This window comes from Hyalella azteca, unplaced genomic scaffold (assembly GCF_000764305.2).
Source record: "Hyalella azteca isolate HAZT.00-mixed unplaced genomic scaffold, Hazt_2.0.2 contig2228, whole genome shotgun sequence".
Taxonomy (NCBI): domain Eukaryota; kingdom Metazoa; phylum Arthropoda; class Malacostraca; order Amphipoda; family Hyalellidae; genus Hyalella; species Hyalella azteca.
The window spans coordinates 15,643-35,231 of NW_025932511.1; the positions used below are offsets into that span (position 1 = coordinate 15,643).

The following is a 19,589-nucleotide window of genomic DNA, read 5'->3' on the forward strand; positions in this document are numbered from 1 at the left end:
ATACATCGTTCCAAATTCAACATCATGGAATAAGTATGGCAACATTTACGACACTAGTCCTCCAATCAGAAGTAGGCTCAACGATATAGTTCTTTCCAAAACTAGGTGGCAGGCGAACGTTTGCTTTGCCTAATCACTACGCAGCTCTATGGGGCACAATTTTTGGCATGCGAGGTCTATAGTGGCGAATTCTATTAAGCTGGCCACGATTTGAGCTTTAGTTGACATTTACGTGAAGTGATGTTTATATAACGTCAGAACTGTGTAACGTGGAGGCGGTGGAGCAGTAGTTAGATTCAATCTCAAATCATTTTAGATACGAAGTCCCCTGGGCCATAATCTATAACGCCATAACGGTAATTTTGCAAGGCAAAGGCATTGAGGATGTAGTAGTTCAAGCATTAATATAACGTTCTCGACTGCTGTTGTAACGGTCCTCCATGAACTAGTGATAGCTCAATACTCGTCGAAGTCCAGTGTGGGGGACATGATTTGCTGTCGATCGTAATAGAATCTTCGTAGGTTTTTTAATTACTAAAATGATCGCGATAAATGTTTTCCCTAGGTCTAAACAATTTTTCTATTGTACCTACTCCATAGTCCTTAAGTTGCGACAGTATCAGGCACAATTTGGACTTCGTGTGGGATGTTAGTCATATTTTTGCTATTGTTGACATGGGGAAAATTGGCGACGGCTGTTGTGCCTCAACCAACACCAGGTGAGATTTTCTTTACTGTAGTCGAACGAATAATGACCTGCAACATCAAAATTATATAGTTCCGCCCGTACTGCACGCATTAGTTTTGTTCTAGAATTTCCGACTTACGAGAACTTAGGCCCAAGTGTAAAATGACGTTCGTCCGGTTCGTGTGAGGGATCTCCAATTTTTAATCCCACTTACGCTAAACCCGCCTGTAGTAGTGAAGGCTGCCGGAAAATTCAGAAGTGTACCACATTTCTCTGCAAGTTCTTTATTAATTTGGCAGTGAGAGCTCTGGGGCAACAAAAGGGGTGCGGAAGCGGCCAATTCGAGTGCACCGAAGGAGGGCATGAACACCCGTGCATTCCTGAGTTATGGCTTTGTAATGAGATTGACGACTGCCTGGACGGAGCTGATGAGGATCCGCAACTGTGCTCCAATTATCACGTGAGTTTTATGTGATGAATCCTGGTAATGATCAGAAATGAGTACTATACCGGTTCAATCTTGTCTTGCCGTTAAGTTCATGGATCCCTGAAGAGCAATATATATATCTTCAATGTCATACATGTGGAAGACTTCGATTACTAGCTTTTTTCGTGTCGCTGGGCATGACTGGCACTTTGTTCAACAGGAACTGAGGCAGTGCACCGAAGAAGAGTTCGAATGTCCTTCAAATAAGCAGTGTATTTCGAAGAACTGGTTGTGCGATGGTGAAAATGATTGTAAGGACAATGCTGACGAAAAAGACTGCCCTCTAAAGGTAATTCATAGCGCGTTGAAGATGGAATACCTAGTTGGCTGGACCTTGATAGAACCTCAAAATTCGCAATCTAACCTTGTATTATATTACTTTTATAACATTGCATTGTTATTACCTGGCTGTCGAACTCGGATCTTGGAATCGAAGCTCGAGCTCACTCAGCTCAGCATATGGAAGTTCAGTCTTTGATTCACGATTAGTTGCGTATAAAAATCCGTTCATATTTTCGATTAGTTCCTCATAATTTACAGTAACGGTAATCCATATTCTGATAAAGCCCCAGAAAAGGTCCTAGTCTTGCCTTCTGAGAAAGTTCACTTAAGCGGTACGTTACCACGAGTACCTGTATATTCTTGCAAATTGTGTGACTGGGAAAGAATCCAGTGAACTGCACTTGGACATTACTTGGCTGCATCAGTAACGCCTGAACGGGTCAGTATAAACGGATAGCTAATGTGAAGGTCGCCTACTTCATGTCTATCTAGATTGACGAATGAAATCATAAGTCAAGGCCAGTTCATTGTTTGTCCTTGTAGTATTAGTCGACGTTAGTTGCTGCGTTAGCCCCAGTGAGAGCGGTTTAATATATTCAACCCATATAAAATTTTGAAAAAATACTAGAGGAGAAATATTGACATTACCTTGCCATGAGTTGAAGACTTGCGCGATTGATAAATATCAATGTTATGGTATGATTAACTATTAACGGAATTATTTCCTCAACTTTTTATGCCCTGAAGATTTTTATGATGACTGTAGATTACTCATAAATTATTGCACTAGTTTGCATTACATCCGTCCTCAGACCTGCAAACCTGGCGAGTTCGAATGCGACAACAAACACTGCGTGCTGCTGGTCTTCCTGTGTAACGAACACGACGATTGCGGGGACGGCTCAGACGAACGCCACTGCGGTGGGTACCTATCTTTTTACCGAAGCGGAGTGGATTTGTTAATAACTAGGATTCAATGGCCAATTGAATAAGATAATTAGTGATGCTCATTCAATCGTTAGTTTGTAGTCATGAAATTGTTTTAAATTTATTGAACTTACGGATATAAAAGTTCTTGGATCATCGGTATAATAATCAAAGATATTACGAAGCGAGTTAGAGGGAAACAAAACAACTACAAGTTTGGTTTCTGTGCTGGGAATAGTTTACGGCGAAAGTTTTGATGTCTAGTCAAACGTTAGGACCTTATTTTAACGTTTGTGGGCAGAATGTTTCTCAAGTAAAGCCTTTAATTGCTCGAACAACATGGGCTGCCCTCCAAGTGATCGTGTCTGTGACGGCAAAAGCGACTGCAAAGACAACAGCGATGAAGGAGGCCGATGCAGTGAGTAACCCAAATGTCAAGACAAAAGACTAAATATATGCGGCCTCGTTAAATACAGGTATACCATATTCCTGATTAGGATTAAAGGTTATTACGAAAGGAGCAGTCGATCACTATCGAAAGGTCTGAGCGCAAACTGAAAGTGGAATGGAAACTTTTAGTAAGCTGTAGATGTGGTCTTAGTTTCCTTCGTGGAAATTCAACATTATTTGAAAGACGTGTGAGGGAACCTGCTCTATATCTAATTTCTTGAGTAACTAGTGTCGCTCGTTCTGCATCATCAGCGACGATCAAGTTCATCAACGAGACTTCAACTTGTCTTTTGTTAGCTCGAAATTTCGCACTAACAATTTTCGAACTGATTATTTCTAGGCCATCATATCTATCTACCAACATGATTTCTTGGCGAATTATTGTATTTGCTAACGTTTATGCACACTTTCCATGGCTAGGGACGTTAATTCAGTTTTATATACGGGATATAAATTGCTGTAATATCATCACGCCTGTACTATCATGCGTGTTGAGAATCGGTGCAATATTTTGTCCATTTCATACCAGGCGATGAGGTGTGCGGCTTGAATTGCGGCAGCAACGGCAAATGTTTTAAAACTCCTAATGGCCCAAGATGCGACTGTCAGCAGGGCTTCCGTGAGAACCGAGGAGTATGTAAAGGTGAGATCCAGTTGATTATTACATTACTTATAGGTATGCAAAATAGAGTAGCTATAGCGTCGCTAATAAAGGAGCAGATGAACGAATAAGTAGTGTCAACTGTTAGATTGAAAGGAAATAAGTTAATCTGAAGTAGTTAACAATAACCAACGTTTCTCGCGTTTAAAATGGACGCTATCTGCAAATTTATAGAGTATACAGTACGTAATGCCACTTCTCTACAATTGTGTTAGGTAGTTTGATTATGTGGGAAATGACATTTCTCAGAGAATTGAGATTATTTTGATATCCTTGAGCCCAGATATCGACGAGTGCGCCGACATGTTCACCTGTGACCACACGTGCAGCAATACACAAGGAAATTATACCTGCTCCTGCAAGTCTGGCTACTACTTGCATGGGAAAGAAACCTGTCGTGCGGCCGGTGAGCAAATATTATTGCTTTTTATAAAGAGCAAACGTCGTTGCAATTTCATATAGAGCCAATATTTTCCGATGAAATTCAGGTAAAACTAGTGAGAAAGTGCTTGAATATTGGTCCGCGAACCCGTTTATTGTGAAAATTTAGCTGGAGTTTTATAATTATGAGGAACCATTGTATAAATTAATTCCAGATCAATCTGATTATCACACCAACACTCGTATATTCCCTGACGAAATTCTTCAACAAATAAAGCATTTGACGTTGGTCCCGCGAATAGCAGCACAATAACCATAGTCTCCACTTGATTAGTAACATTCTAGCGTATTCCGTTGCAGGACAGGCCTCGGCAATGCTGCTGTACACGTTCAAGACGAGTGTACAAGGCATCTATTTAGATACGAAAACGCAGTTTTCTGTCCACTCGGGTGACGTCATGGTCAGTATTCAAATGCCGTTTATATATATAATTAGAAATTCCTCGAGGCTTCCTAATGAATTCAGATGGTTTTTATGCTGCTTAGTCTTTGCTTCAAAAACTTCTCGGATATGCTCCCGGCAAATTGAAATAGTCAGAGTGAAAATTAACCTTCTAACATGATGCGTGTCTGATGCTCTGTTTTCACATTGACTTCGGCGGTTGAAAATTAATTCTTTGAACAGTCAACCTTCTGGTCTACAATTTACTTAGATGGATCGTCTCGTGCCAGAGTTACTTTTTTTATCAGGAACTGTTAACAAACGCCAAATGTTCTACATAGCACATTTCTCAGACTGTTGCCGTTGCTTACGATCCTGTTGACTCCAAAGTCTACTGGAGCGACCATATGGGCAACATATACAGGAAATCATTGGCCAGAAATGATCTGGAACTATTCATCAACAGAGGTAATTAGTAACATAAAAGTTTATCTCGTGTTATGAAATTTCATTAATAAAATTGCGAACGCTTTGATTTTCGGTTTTTATTTCATATCGTTGACGAACTGTGGTTTTATCAGCTGTCAGTTCCTAAAATTTCGCGCTCTTGAGTTCCTGCTTCGTGTTCGCAGGTGTCGGCATAGTTTACAGCCTCGCCATCGACTGGGAAATGCGCAATTTGTACATCAGCGACAACAAGTCTAACAGCATCATCGTCTGCAACATCCGACGCGACTCGTGCGCTACGCTTGATGCCCAGCCTTCGCGGCCAACGTACCTACAAGTTGACATTGCCCAGAGGTAAAAATTTCCCACAATATTTATGCGGTTACATTGCGATCGAATTGGCCAGTAACCACGCATCCTTGTTTTAGATATGATTCACGGCTCATCGCATTGCGCAACACTCCTGCGGGATTCGAATCTAGATTTACTGCTGATGATTTGAGCCAATTTTGACGGTTCGTGCTATCTCAACGGTGCAATTTCGCTTACTGTTAATTTTCCATCTTATCAGGCAGCTTTTCTGGGTCGAGGCGGAAAAAAAGAGAATCAAGAAGTCTAATTTGGATGGCAGTGGCGCCCGCGTTCTCGTCGATGGCAACCTTGAATGGCCTAACGCACTGGCTTTTGATTCCGCATCTCGACGCCTGTACTGGATGGATGCCGCGCACAACGCTGTTGGCTGTGTCGATGTCGACCGGAATGAGCTCAGGGTCAACTATGAATTCTAGGCCAATTGTTTTACGTATTAGGACAGAATTCTAATTTTTAGATGCCTCAATACCAAATAAGAATTTATTCTAAACGTATTGTTTAACATATTTAAACAAATTTCATATATTTAGATGTCCCACAACCTTATATGAATTCATCTTAATTTAATTGTTCTACGGATTGAAACAGAACTTATTATTGTAGTTACTAGCCCCAACAGCACTTTTTTTAAAATTGTGTAGAGATCGTAATCAATATATCAGTTTGATTATTGTTTTTGATTTGTCACAGGAAGTTCCTGGTTTTCAAGTTAATCACCCGTCGTCTGCTGCTGTGTGGGAAGACTTTATTTACTGGAATGACTGGGAAGATAAATGTCTATATCAAGCGTTGAAAAAAGATGGCAGCAATAAAACTCATTTGTTGAGGCACGAGGGTAACGGAATTGTTCTGTACCACGAACAAATGAATAAAGACGTAAGGCTGCGGGAATTTCATTAGACTTGATGTTATATGCTATATAACGCCATAGTTCATCAAACTAGCAGCCCATTCGAGATGGTTGAAATAGATGTTATTGTATCAGAGCGATCATGTTTCCAAGCATTTTTATGTAGTTCTATGCGCTCGAGACTTGCCACCCCTGAAAGCAGAGTGTCTTCTAAATATCAAATACTCCCTTGAAACTGCATTTTGATCAACTAATGTCATCTGAAGAACATTGTTCGACCCTGAAAATTTAAATTGACGAATTCTCTGGCCATTAACCACTCGTGTTGAAACAAGCTTATTCTGCCTTCTGATACTAACTTCTAAATATCAAATGTGCATATTTCGTCTTGAAGGTTTCAGGTCATCAGTCGCTGAATTGTCAGTGCAGTCACATCTGTTTGCCGAGTGCCTCAAGCTACAGTTGTTCATGTCCTCATGAAATGATACTCTCATCGAACAGGAAAGACTGCCTTGGTAAGCAATATCTTTAATCCATTCACTCGTAGTCCAACTTCGATTAACTGGTGACACTACTATTTTACCCTATTTCAATTTGAAAGAAATCAAAGTTTCGCGTTCTCGTGATTTCTCCAATTTACTCTCTAAACCAAAACAAATTTAGTCTTTGGTATTTTTAACTTGTCCGTCGTAAAAATTGTAATCAGTTTGCAAATGTGTTTTGACTATCGTTCCAGATCGAACGGATCTGCCATACTTCATTCTCGGAGCGGGGAGCAGCCTTTACTCGATGGTCATTCGGAAATATCAGCAACCAGTTGTAAAGAAATTCGAAGTCCGCGAGACTCTGCGCTTTGTTTCTGACTTGGACTACGATCCTCTCGAAGGTCAGTACATAAACTGTTCATAGGCACAATAGTGAAAATAAGTGTCTATCGCCCCATTCATGCCTGGTATTTAGAATTACGCAGAGACGAAAGTTTGTGAAAGAGGTTAATTTAGAAATTGAAAATGTATTTATATGGAGAAGGCTGGCTTAGGTGCACCGAAAAATTGATGAATATTTTTAGATAATTTGATGGCTAACTTGAATAACTGGACCAAAATTTCCCCTGCGTCAGACGCGCTGTTCATAGCAGACAGAGGAAGAGGCGAGATCATCCGAGTTGACCTTGCTACTCGGAGAACAGAGATCATCGTCAAAAATATCCTCAGAGTTACCGGAGTTTCCGTTGGTAAGCACCTCTAGAATAATGCTTATGAACGACTCACGTAGCGCGCCATTTCTGAATTTGAGTAGGTAATTAAATGATCGACGCTTCTGAACTAACTTTTTGCAAGACCTATAAAAGATTTTATGGCTGAAAAAGCCATTTGTCCCGAGTGCGAAATCATTCATATATTGATGCAGCACCTATATTTTGACGTGTTCAGCTAATGGCGTAATCCTTAGCGTTCTTCTTGAAGGTTCCAATTCGTTTTAATCTCATGATAATCCTAAGCTGTCTTCCAATTAATGAATTCAAATAGTTAGATTACGATTAGGCAAGAAATAATGAAGACTTTGACGTCACTTTCTTGACTTCTAATTTGCTCATTAAAAGATATTGAATATTTGAAGTTTCAAAATATCGTAAAATACTTGAATAACAAACTAATAGCATTTGCATATAAACAATTGCGTTTTCCAGATTGGCAACGGAGAAATGTTTATTGGGTGGACTCCCAAAAAGGTTCTCTTGAGGTCGCAACGACCCGCGGGCAGTATCGTAAGCAGCTCGCCTTGGGCACCACTTCTTGTTCGGGGCTCAGCATTGCAGTTCACCCCGATAAAGGGTGAGCCGAGTACACATTGAAGAGAACTCGCTCGATTTTCCTGACAAATTTATTCCCAAACCGACTGCCTACCGTGACCAACCTATACGTCGAATGAGGTGAAATGGCATACATAAAGAATAATTTTTGCTTAGCTCCACATTGGGGCGCTGCTTTAGAAGGTAAATTGTCCAATTATCAATTCGAAAGTTTGAACTGATTCTGCAGACGAGTTCTTCTTGGCTGCGATGGTAAAATTTTGAGCTGCACTCGCAGTGGCCAACCTTGCATCAGACTTCCGGCTGGAAGAGTCGTCTCGCCGATCGGCATTACAATCGATCAGCGTCGCCAAGAAGGTCAGTTCAGGAAACAGTCGATCGCAAGCCGTACTGTAACGTGGATAAATTAAACTTTTACAGTTTGGTTAGATTTCATCCAGCTATGAATTATAAAGAGATTGACATGTACTCCCATTTCTGTCATTTTGGCTTTAATTTCTTGCGGCGGTTATTGGCTTATAAATATTCCACGAATTCGTTATCAAACTTAACAGACGAATGTTATTTTTCTGTGCAAGTACGTCGCAACGTGAGTATGAACGTTCGAATAGTATTGTTGTAATTTTTAAGGAAATAACTCGGTTGCATATTTACCAGAGCTGGTTTATTGGACGGACTCCTCTCAAGAAACTGTCAACATGATGGATCTCGATGGGTTCAGCCGCGAGAAAGTGAAATCGAGTTCCTATGGCGGAATAATTCGTAGCGACGGCAACACGTACGTCACTCCTGTTGGCGACTACAGCTTCATCACACACTACCGTAATCTGACCAGTGGAAAAGCTGATGGAACCTTGGTCTTGTCCGGTGGGTATTTCGGCTGAAACAGGAATTTATATATTGGATACATATTTATTTGAAGTTTCCACTACTTACAGGCCATGGGCCTATTTCTTCAACGCCGACACTTCTATTCTATTCTACAGTAATCACCGTTTGTTATATCCGTAAGCCGTTGCCTACGGATATAACCATTATCCGTATGTGAATTATCTTGTTTTAATCTTGTATCTTGTTTAATCTTGTATCTTGTAATTAACAATGAATTATCTCGTGGTTTCTTAACACCATTCCTTGAAATCTCGCAATATTCTCTCAGATGCATTTTTAGGTCATATTAGTATACTAACGCTCGAAGCGAGTACATCCACGAGTGACTAGATCAGTACAGAAACTTGTGCATTCCATAATAGGATAGAAGTGTCGGCACTGAAGAAATAGGCCCATGTCGATTCTTGTCCTTTCGTGACTTGATTCACAAGGGATCCGGCCATTGGAACCCGATCTTTCCACAACTGACGATTGATTGAGATAGCTGCTGGACTTGTTGCCTGGTCCGTATGGTGCTAGGCATTTCAAGACTGAAGATATTGTCCTTACTCTAATCTAGTTTCGGTTGTACACAGTTCTAGAGAATTTGAAGAGCATGCCACGTCACAAGAACCACTGGGCCATAACCGAAATAGGTTGGAAACCTTCACAGATGCTAACGAGTTTGTACCAAAAGTTCTGCGTGGAGATGACGCCACAATGCCAGCAGCTGTGTCTCGAACATGACATCGGCAAAGTAAGTCGCAGAGCATTTTCGCAAATTTTCTTGGCTTGGTTGAAAAATGATTTCAGAAGTACACTTGCTTCAAATCATTTTCTCCAGATTAGTCGTTCGCGTTCAGTACATAGCGTAACGAGTGAAAGTTGCTGGACTCGGCAGTGAGCTTTTCATTGTGCCAGCTTCGCTAGAATTTTTTTTTTCTAAATAATAATGGCAGATTTAACTTTCTATTTTGGCTTACCTTGTTATTTACTAATGGGCATTCAGACTATTTTTAATGCAGAGTAATGGTTTTTAGAATAATTTTTCTATATCTTTAGGTCTGTGCCTGTTCTTCTTCTGAGGACTTGGCGGATGATGGCTTCTCCTGTAAAGCAAAAACCTGCAAGTCTGATGAGTTCTTATGTGCAGATGGGACATGCATTCCTTTGACATTTGCGTAAGTTTCGGATTTGAACGTTCAACGAAAGTTGAATAAAGTAGTATTAGTGTGGAAACTAATGACTTGTACCTTTAGTGTGCTTGGATTTCTTGCTGCCTATAGAATAGTCCTTTCCGTCGCGCAGCGTTTTTTTTCTCTTGTAAGCAATTTTTGGTAAAAACGTTGCTTAGAATGTTTACGATCGACCAGCGAGCAGAGAGTTTCGTTAGGTTTCCTGTAGTATTATGCCCTAATTTTTACTTAATCTCGATATTTTCCACCATGGCACTATATTTACTAAGTTTTCCTTATGATGGTCAGAAATGAACGGTGCTTTTATTCGCGCGACCTAATCCTTAAATTTTATTACACGCTTCACCAATGCAACTGAATAGATATTTTAATACACCGTTGCAAGAGAAAGTTTGAAATTTGGAAGTTGCTGTCATGCATCTTCTCCAATTACAGGTGCAACGAAGCGCAAGATTGCGCGGACGGCTCGGATGAGATTCCAACGTCGTGCCCAAAATGCGACGAGTCGTCGTTCAGATGCCGCTCTGGGAAATGCATCAAAGCTGAGCAGAAATGTGACGGGTCTTACAACTGCCATGATCACTCGGATGAAATGGGCTGCGCTAAGCCCTCTTGCTTGAAAGGTGATCAAACACTCGAGAAATAAATTAGCCATGTACAAATATTGACCCTCTTCAGCCTTCAGATAGGTAATTTCTGTAATGGAATAATCGTGAATTGATTTAGAAATCTGTATTGCAGGTGCTGCTTTTAACCACACGTTTGGTGTGAAAATTAAAATCATGATTTTCATAGAGTAGTGTTAGACCATCCGTATCAGTGATGACTCTACTTACCGATTGACTATATAATTGACAAACTTTATATTGTAGTCCTAAGCTGTATCCTCTAGGTAGTAATTCAAACCGTTTTCAATATACTACTACCAGGTTTCTTGCCATGCGCCAACGGTGATTGCTTCTTAAACATGTCCCGCTGTGATGGCACGAACCACTGCGCTGACGGTTCCGACGAGTTGGATTGTCCGCCCTGCCAAGATGACGAATTTAAATGTGACAATGGTGAGGGTTCATTTTCGACTTGAGTATCGAATTTAATGACAAGGCAGATTGTGTATGAAGCCACCATGGTTGTCTGTTGAATGACCACGTGAAAAATACGGTCATCACGTTAAACGCTTACGGTTGGTTAATGTAACAAATTATGAATAAATTGTAGATATATGTAGACATTTCGCCACTTGTTATTCGGAATTCTCGCACAACAGGTATAGGGAAGTGCCAGCCAATATCTCTGCTGTGCGACGGGACGCCAGACTGTCTTGACAGCAGCGATGAAGCGAACTGTGGTGAGTGAACTTGTTAGTACAACTAGTAGGCAGTAATTCTTGATTGCTACTGAAAACTTGAATATCAGGAGAGGTCTATTATTTGAAGGAAATCCTACTGTTATAGTTTTAATTATAACTTAACTTTATGAATATATGATTTCGGGCAACCGTAACGTATTTTTATGTAGCATAGATTTGTTAGAATATTTTTATTTTCACCAATTAGAAGATATTTCATGGAGTGGATACGAAGAAAGCTACTTTTACTAGAGATTTAATAAAGGAATTCGTTGCGAAATCATTTTTTTAAAGACTATAATATACTCTCGAACTCCGAAGCTTTTGTTCTTGTTTTAATTTTAAGTGTAATAATCGCTCTCTGAAGGTTCCATTTATCAAGACTTCTACCGTAATGTCGTAACGTCCTCTAATTTCCAAACCTACAGATGTCAACTGTGCGGAAGGGGAGTTCAAATGCGCAGATCAATCGATTTGCCTTCCCGCGAATAAAGTATGCGACTCTGAATTGGATTGCAAAAACGGCGACGATGAACTCCCTCAGATGTGAGTTGGCCTTTTCGTAGCGTGTATTCATCCTATAATTGAAAAATTTCAATATGGGAACATTGAAATTTGAATCATCATGCAAAATATAAAAATTAGATTATATCTACGGCTTATTGCATTTCTAGCTAATAATATGACAGAATATGTTGTTATATGTAGAGTAAATTAGCAGAGGTACAAATGTTAGAACGCCGTCCTGTGCAGACCTTTCTCTACTTCATAAAGGGTGTGGTCTCTACAAGCTAACGAAATTTTCTACAGCTGAAAGAGCCGGCCGCTAGCAACATCTATTATAAACTGTTGTGCTCAACTAGTGGCTTTATTTTGCGGTCGAAGTTACAAAAAATCTGAAGAGAAGCTATTGATTTTTGACGTGCCCTCTTTTTTTTTATCACAGGTGTGCTAAGGGTCCTGAATGCGATGCTACAGTAAGTGTCTGCAAAGTATCCTGCACTGAAGACCAATTTCAGTGCAATCGGACGAAGAACTGCATTGACCGAAAGTACGTGGCGCAATCATTTGCTCCACCTCAATTTTTTTAAGTTGACTGTTAGCGATGATTCATTACGAAATAAACTTGTCTGGCTTTAGTAACGTGCTGATAATGATCTAGCTAACTCGAAAATCTAGCGGATTCAGTCTTCCGAGACATTCGGTTGGGGGTATACATGATCGTAACAAAAAACCCAGATTTTGTTAACATATTCTAGCGTTTTCATTATCAGTCGAAAAATACGGTGCAGCATAACTCTTTCATCACTAACCAAAATTAAAGTGGAAATTTTTTCTAACTATGAGCGTGTTACCACTAACTTCCGTCCACCTACAGTCAGCTGTGTGATGGCACTTCAAACTGCGACGACGCTTCTGACGAATATTTCTGCCAAGTTATTCAGTCTCCTAGTAAGTAAAGAAAAAATAACATGATCTTTGAACGACCATTAAAGTTGATCCCATTTGATCGAAAGGGCTAGATATCAAATAGAATGCATTTTAAGCCAATTGAATATTGGCGTCTTTTATCGCAGCGAGAGACCTTGTAATCATTCAGAACCATGCTACATAGGTGTTTGAATTCCCGCCGCTAGGCTTCATACTCGCGTATTTTTTTCGAAAATGTATTTTGATATATCGTGTATTCAGATTCGCAAGACGTAAGCTCATGCGATCGCGGCGACTTTCACTGCGGTTCTGGGGAATGCATCGCTGACAGTAAAGTCTGCGATGGAGTACAGCATTGCTCCAATGGCGCCGATGAGAGCAGATCTTGTGGTACGGTGTAGTTATGAACTTATAATTACTGAGAAGTTGTGTATACCAAGACATTTCGTACTATTTTACATGCAGGCTACTATGAACGTAATGTTGTGACAATGAACTTAGCATCTTAGTTCCAAATCATTTGAAGAAAGTGTGTGGCTCCCAACGGAAAAAAACACGTGTAACTAAACCCTGATATCGTGAACTTATCATTAATATTTAATTTGCATAGCATCGGAGCAGCGTAGACCTAACCAATATAACAAATCTCTAACTGTTGGAATTTTTTTTCTTGAATAGACTTAATTTGAATAATTCACAGAGGAATCTTGCAAAGTGAATAAAGGCGGGTGCGCCCACGAGTGCCACAGCGGTGCCGACTCTCGGCGCTGTTTTTGCCGAAGAGGCTTCAAGCTAGCAGAGGACCTCGCTTCTTGTGAGGTCTGAGCTAAGCGACAATCGTAGCTTTTTGTGGGTAATTAGGAATTTTCTGCCTATTTTTGCATGCATTGAAGAACGTGCCTTGTCGATTCAGTTTTGTCTTTGAAGTTTCATAGTAAAGAAAATTTTTTTAAAGAGCGTCCAACCTCGTGAAGCAGTTTGATGCCGTTTTGTTTCATTCATTTGTGTACATCATATGAAAATTTTCCAGTGAATCTAGTTATTTTCTTTGGGTAATAGCCCTGAAAAGTCTTCAAGTTTGAACGAAAGCACATTTGTGCGATTTTTTTTTTTTCATGAAGACCGGAATAAAATTTAAACTTGATCCATTAACATGGAGATAGTGCCGCAAAATTGAAATCCTACTCGGATTTGCTGTACCAGTGTCTGTGAAATTAATCACATTTAGACAGCGACAGTTTCAAACTTTTCGATTCTTTTTTTTTTTTTTTTTTGACTACACGCATTCTCGTACAATCAGACTTTTTTTATTGACCGATAATTATTTATGGGCCTTTGCATCATAACATGGTGATCTCGGCGCTTCAGTGTAGGCCTGATGTGGCCTGTCGCCGATTCTTTTCCTTTTCGTGCCTTGTTCACAGAAGATCTAAAATCGTGTCATTTGACCGTATCTTTTCCCGACTGACGAAAGTTTGAAATAGCTACGCGACTTCCACCGATCATGACAGTATTGTCAGGAAATTACAAATAACCATCTATTTCCAGGATGTAGATGAATGCAGTGAGAATGACCCCTGCGAGCAGCTGTGCATAAACACTCCCGGTGGACATCAATGTTCCTGCGTCGAGGGCTACCTGCCTTCTAAGACTTACTTCTGTAGGCCTGCAAGTAAGAGAGAAGGAAGTCGTAGCGAGTCGTAACTTGCTGATTATTTTAATTCAAGGCTTTTCGGTGGCTAATTCTGGCGCGTTGCGTGTATCATGATATTCAGTCGGTAAATTACCGCACTAAATTTCCTCTTTTCAAGTGCCCAATTGATGATTGAAATCGTTCCCCTTCATTATTATCGATGAAATTATAACTGATCATGGTCTCGGATCCTAATATTTAGCTAATAAACCGTTTGTGCTCTCCCGAAATTTATTAAACTCCAGACATTTATTATTTTCCGCTTTAGATGGGCGCAAGCAGAGGATAGCTCTGCTGTATGGCAATACAGTCAGCTGGCTCGGCGGCGTTCCAGTCCGCATCATCGGCCCCGATGACCTCAACATAACGCACGCCTCCTACGATGACGTCGATGATGCAATAATCGCCTTGGACGGTACGCAATAAACGAATATAAAACCCTCGAATAACTACATTATCGTCGATCCCTATACCTCGAGTTAACTGCAGGATTTCTTTTAGTAACATTTTCAGTCGTGCTATTTTACCTAGAATTTTCATTTGGCTTATATTAAAGAATAGTGCAAAATTCTCACTTCCTGAAAGCCCGTTTGGATGAGCTTGATCTTCAAAGCCCAGGGTACTTGCTACAGTTAGGTTGCCTTATTGTGCAATCGTGTCGCTCGGTGATGGTTTATTGCCCCCCTATTTTTTTTAGTTCGTGGCGTTCTTGGCAAAGTGAATTCGTCGGACCTGAAGTGGACTCCTATTATGAACGGGTTGAGTGACGTCACAGCACTTGACGTCGACGCATCGGACCGCAATGCATACGTAGCACAAGCTAATCGCGGCCGCAGAATCAACTACGCTTCTCTGAAAGCCAGTTCTATTTGTACATTTAGTTTTTATGCATATATTAACAACTTAGATTTTGCCTCCTGGAAGTTTCGGACTGTATGGAGTATAGCATATTTTGAATTGAATTGAATGGGGTGGTGATGAGTTATTTTTATTGATAAATATATTGTCCTAGAATCAAGCCTAGTCAATGCATATCAATGTGAATTCTGATCAACAAACAGGTATGCAGCATGAGAACATCCATATGCTTCACGATTTACGAGAACACCGAAATCCTGATATCATCGGTGGCTGTGGCAAAGGCCCAAAGGCTTCTCTTCTTCTGCACTAATGGCTTGGATTCCACGGCGTCAACAATATTCCAATCTAAACTAGATGGTAGCGGCAGGATCGAAATAGCTCGTCCAAAGGTAAAGTCATAACTAGTTTCATTAATTTTGCGAATTATATTATAAATTTTGTCAATGGTATACTTATTTGCTAAATTGAATATCATTTCTCCTGCAGCTTCGAGGTTGCAGTGCCATTGCGCTAGACGAGCCCAAAGGAATTATTTATTGGGTAGACCCTGAATTACAACAGCTGAATTCTGCTGCCTTCTCCGGCCATAGGACATCTGTTTTTAAATCTCTAAGAGTAAGCTATGTAGACACTAATAACCTTCTAGTGTAGTATAACTGACAAACATTCATATATTATCGTGGGTGATTCATAATGATAGAACCTCGGTGGAAATTCATACTTGCATGAGCTTATATTTCCAACTATTATAATCTGTAAATCATTTAAGTCCACTTTTTGGGAGTGAACTGCTTGATCCTCTCGGCACTGACGCAACTCGCTTCATTATAGGTACCTGTGACCAACTTGCTGGTGTTCGGGCCTTCAGTGCAATGGCTTCTGCCAAACTCCACCCTTCAGTATTGTCAGAAGCATTCCAGCAGATACTGCCATCAGGTTCAGCTTAATATTCCGGCCACCGCCATCACAACCTCAAAAGCAGTTACTACGCACGGTTGGTGGGATTAGGTTTATCGCAAAATAGTTTTACTTTGAATTGATTTTGTTATCTAGTGCATCTGAATTGGTACATCTGGAGTTGGTAAAGTACTTTCATATATAGATATCTTTCTTGAATATCCACCAGAGTCACGGCTGTGCCAGGAAGAGAAGTGCAAGAATCTGTGCATTTCTTCATCATCCGCAGCTTCTTGCTTATGCGACAACATCTCCGCTAACGAGTGCAGCGTAACTCGGACACTTCTCATGTTTGAGGCAAGTATGCGTAGAGAACAAGAACCTCAAACTAGCTACAATTTCCCCATTTCGGAAATTAATGCCATATGTATGCTCATTCTATAATTTTATTAGAGATGTATCCTCGGGATTTAACTGTGTTTTTAAGTCTTTGTAACTGAATGAGGACCGAACTAGAGTTGCCACCGTTGAATCCTCCAAAATCTATCTCAACTTTGCGGGTCCGAGCGCGTACCTGGGAAACTCGGCCAGTGTGAGACAAAGTGCAAGCAAACAGAAGTAAAGTTGGCTTAATTATTTTTTTTGTCTCTAGTTGTCCTGAAAGCTCTTTCATTGAGAATGTGCTGGCTGCATGCGTGCATTATTAAAATGCGCAGTAAGAGATTTCTCCCCTTTGGCTATTTCATTTTGAAATTACATTCGTGAAGTTCGGAGAATAAGGCTCAAAGCACACTTAAGAAGTTCGTTGTACTCTTTTTACCGTCAACATGAATTTAATAATTGAGATACTCAGTGTATGGGACACTCTGATTTACAAATTTATTGAATTAAATTTGAATTGTTTCATTAATAATCAATTGGCGTATTTATAGATTTTAATTTATTTTTGAACTGATGGACCGTCAACCGACAGTACGATATTCTTTTCTAAAGTTACATTTCGTAGTTATTCGTATTTTAGGTCTGAAAAAAAGGTGCTATAGCGTGTGGAATTTGACAATTAACCCTAATTTTGTTTATTTTTGCCCGACAGAATTCCTCGTGTAATCCTGATTTCTGCATGCCAGGAGGCACTTGTGTCGAAGTGGAAGGTGGTGGCGTCACGTGCAGGTGACGATTCGTCTACATATTAGGCCATAGTGCCCAGTCCATTGACTCGTATGAAGCTCTTGAAATTCCTATTTCGATTCTTAGGTTGTCTTGATAATACTATCAGCTAGTCAGCTGAAAACGTATATTGACACATGAAAACTTGAATAATTTATTACTTAGTGTGTCTTATGGAATGCGTCGTGTTTCAGCTGTTTCAAGGGTTACGAAGGCGATACCTGCGACATTGTACAAGCAGAACCACATGGGCACAAATACGTGGCGCCATTGGTAGCAGTCTTCGTGTTGCTCGTTCTTGGTATCGCCGGAGCTACTGCTTACTACCGCTACAAGAAGCCACTATTCCTCTTCAAGATGACGCCGAGATGGGCTAGCAGGCGAGTTTTCTTACTATTACGATTGAAGCGCACCCAGAACGTCGGAGTCAACCCCCGGTTTAATTTACTTTCATTCGTTTGACACTTGATCTGTCAGGGCCAACTTCGTTGAAATTGAAGCTTTGCATCTTTTCTAGATTAATTATTGGTTGTTAACCATGTGTTGGTTCATGTCGAACTGCATTTGAACTGAAAGAGACACGTGCTACGAACCATTTATCCTGCCCAAGCCACTTGATAAATGAGCAGTACCGTTCAATACGATGGTTTATGTAACTGATTGTTAAGGTAACCTCGATGTTACAGGGAAAGATGAAGCTAATACCCAGCTAATTTTTGCAGAACCAAAACGCAAGTAAGGTTTTCAAACCCAGCGTACGGCGCCCCCGAAGAAGAGATAGACGCTACCCTGAGGCGCGGCCACGCTGCCATTCACGACTGCGAGTCTAAGGGAGGCGTATCCAGGTCAACTCTAGTCACAGTGCAAATTGATAGGGAAGATGTACCTCCTTTAAAGTGATTCGATGGATTACTTGTAACGCAATGCATTTCAGAGAAAAACGATAAATGCATCGGCGTGTACAAAAATCTAGATACGTTTGGTACGACTAATCGACGTGGTGCGAAGCAGCAACAAAATGATGAACTTCCCTGTTAGGATGTCGAGCATAATCTATAGCACAGATGAAAAGTTACTTCACATGTTGAGCATTTTCTATTTCAAAGTTTCAGAATTATTTTGTTATTAAAATTTGAACTAATATATCTATTAATAGAATTTATTATTAGAACAAAGTTATACGTTCCAAATTTGTTCTGTTGGGAAATGTCATTTGAATGAATATTCGACTTGCAAAGATTCTGCGGACGTCGAGTGATTCGAATATATTGAATGAAAATTAAATACATGGAGGAATCATTTACCCATTGATGTCTAATGTTCCCATTAATGTAATGTCACAAAAAAGCGGCTGCAGCGATTTCGTACTGTAGAAATCTCCAGGTCATTGTGTTTCAGCAGTCAGGAACGACGGAAAGCACTGAAATAAGAGTATGAGACAGCTGGCTGCTAAAAGCTGCTGTGTTGATACGCAGCTACTGGGAATTTGTATAATGAATCAATGTACCGTATTGGTCAAGTTAAGCTAGGCCTAATCTTGTGCGTTGGTACCAACTGTTCTGAATAATTGGAATAAAGTTCAGCGTGAGCTGAAATTATTGCGATAAGCCATCAGGGATGGACGTTATAGCATGGAATGATGAACTGGATAAATTGGAGGTTGTATATACAGGATACGGAAAACTAGATAGCTAGACTGGTACCTAGGGCCCCAAATGGACTGCGGTGGAGGCTTTAAGAGGGATAAGGGATGGAGCACGTCTGAAGAGAATGAAAGAAACCTCGAAATGAAGAGAAAGACCCGAAAGAATGCTTGATGAACGTTGGGCACCAAAGTTTGCGTAGGTGTTGTTTACCGGAGTCCCAGAAGCTCAGAAGCAAACAATCAAAACTTGAACCTTTTGCTGCGTGCAGTGTCTGAATCAAAACCGCATCATTTGCTGTTGATGGGTGATTTCAACTATCCTGAGATTGAGTGGAACAACGAGATTTGTAACCATGGCGTTGGCCATCCAGCAAGAAGTTTCCTTTCCGCAACACAAGAAGCATTCCTAATACAGCACCAGAGAGAAGCTACCAGACTCGGGGTCGGCCAGCGACCAACACTAGACGATCTGATCCTGACAAATAGACCTGACTTGGTCAATGAAATAACCACTACGTCGGCACTTGGGAAGAGTGATCATGCTGTGCTGGTCATTGAGGTTGCTTGCGGCTTTCAGATGCCTCGGAAAAGGAAGCGTTACAATTTCTCGAGGGCAGACTACGAGGGAATGAGAGGGGCGCTTAGTGATGTGGACTGGGAGGGTGAGGTGGGGGGCTTGGA

The 19,589-nt window shown here is 40.6% G+C and overlaps 1 protein-coding gene across 1 annotated transcript; it reads left to right on the plus strand.

The window, feature by feature from the left end:
- Positions 1–526: 526 nt before the first annotated feature.
- Positions 527–18,549, plus strand: LOC108675202 (low-density lipoprotein receptor-related protein 1B). The gene is made up of 38 exons (XM_018163194.2): positions 527–719; positions 988–1,148; positions 1,336–1,464; positions 2,270–2,378; positions 2,686–2,802; positions 3,364–3,477; positions 3,779–3,901; positions 4,237–4,337; positions 4,672–4,786; positions 4,951–5,119; positions 5,337–5,535; positions 5,828–6,013; positions 6,382–6,502; positions 6,724–6,873; positions 7,108–7,221; positions 7,678–7,822; positions 8,030–8,157; positions 8,458–8,667; positions 9,267–9,427; positions 9,733–9,851; positions 10,302–10,489; positions 10,796–10,927; positions 11,134–11,214; positions 11,643–11,760; positions 12,161–12,265; positions 12,593–12,666; positions 12,907–13,035; positions 13,346–13,464; positions 14,194–14,317; positions 14,607–14,753; positions 15,036–15,196; positions 15,400–15,588; positions 15,686–15,814; positions 16,031–16,193; positions 16,326–16,453; positions 17,190–17,266; positions 17,458–17,643; positions 17,986–18,549. Exons 1-38 carry the CDS (start codon positions 647–649, stop codon positions 18,161–18,163), a joined length of 5,172 nt encoding a protein of 1,723 aa, XP_018018683.1. The 5' UTR covers positions 527–646; the 3' UTR covers positions 18,164–18,549.
- Positions 18,550–19,589: the final 1,040 nt, after the last annotated feature.

Coding starts and splice junctions, on each gene's coding strand:
- LOC108675202 (XM_018163194.2), top strand. CDS start 647: ATGTTAGTCATATTTTTGCTATTGTTGACATGGGGAAAATTGGCGACG. Junction 6,503..6,723: donor GAACAGGAAAGACTGCCTTG/GTAAGCAATATC, acceptor CTATCGTTCCAG/ATCGAACGGATCTGCCATAC. Junction 7,222..7,677: donor AGTTACCGGAGTTTCCGTTG/GTAAGCACCTCT, acceptor TGCGTTTTCCAG/ATTGGCAACGGAGAAATGTT.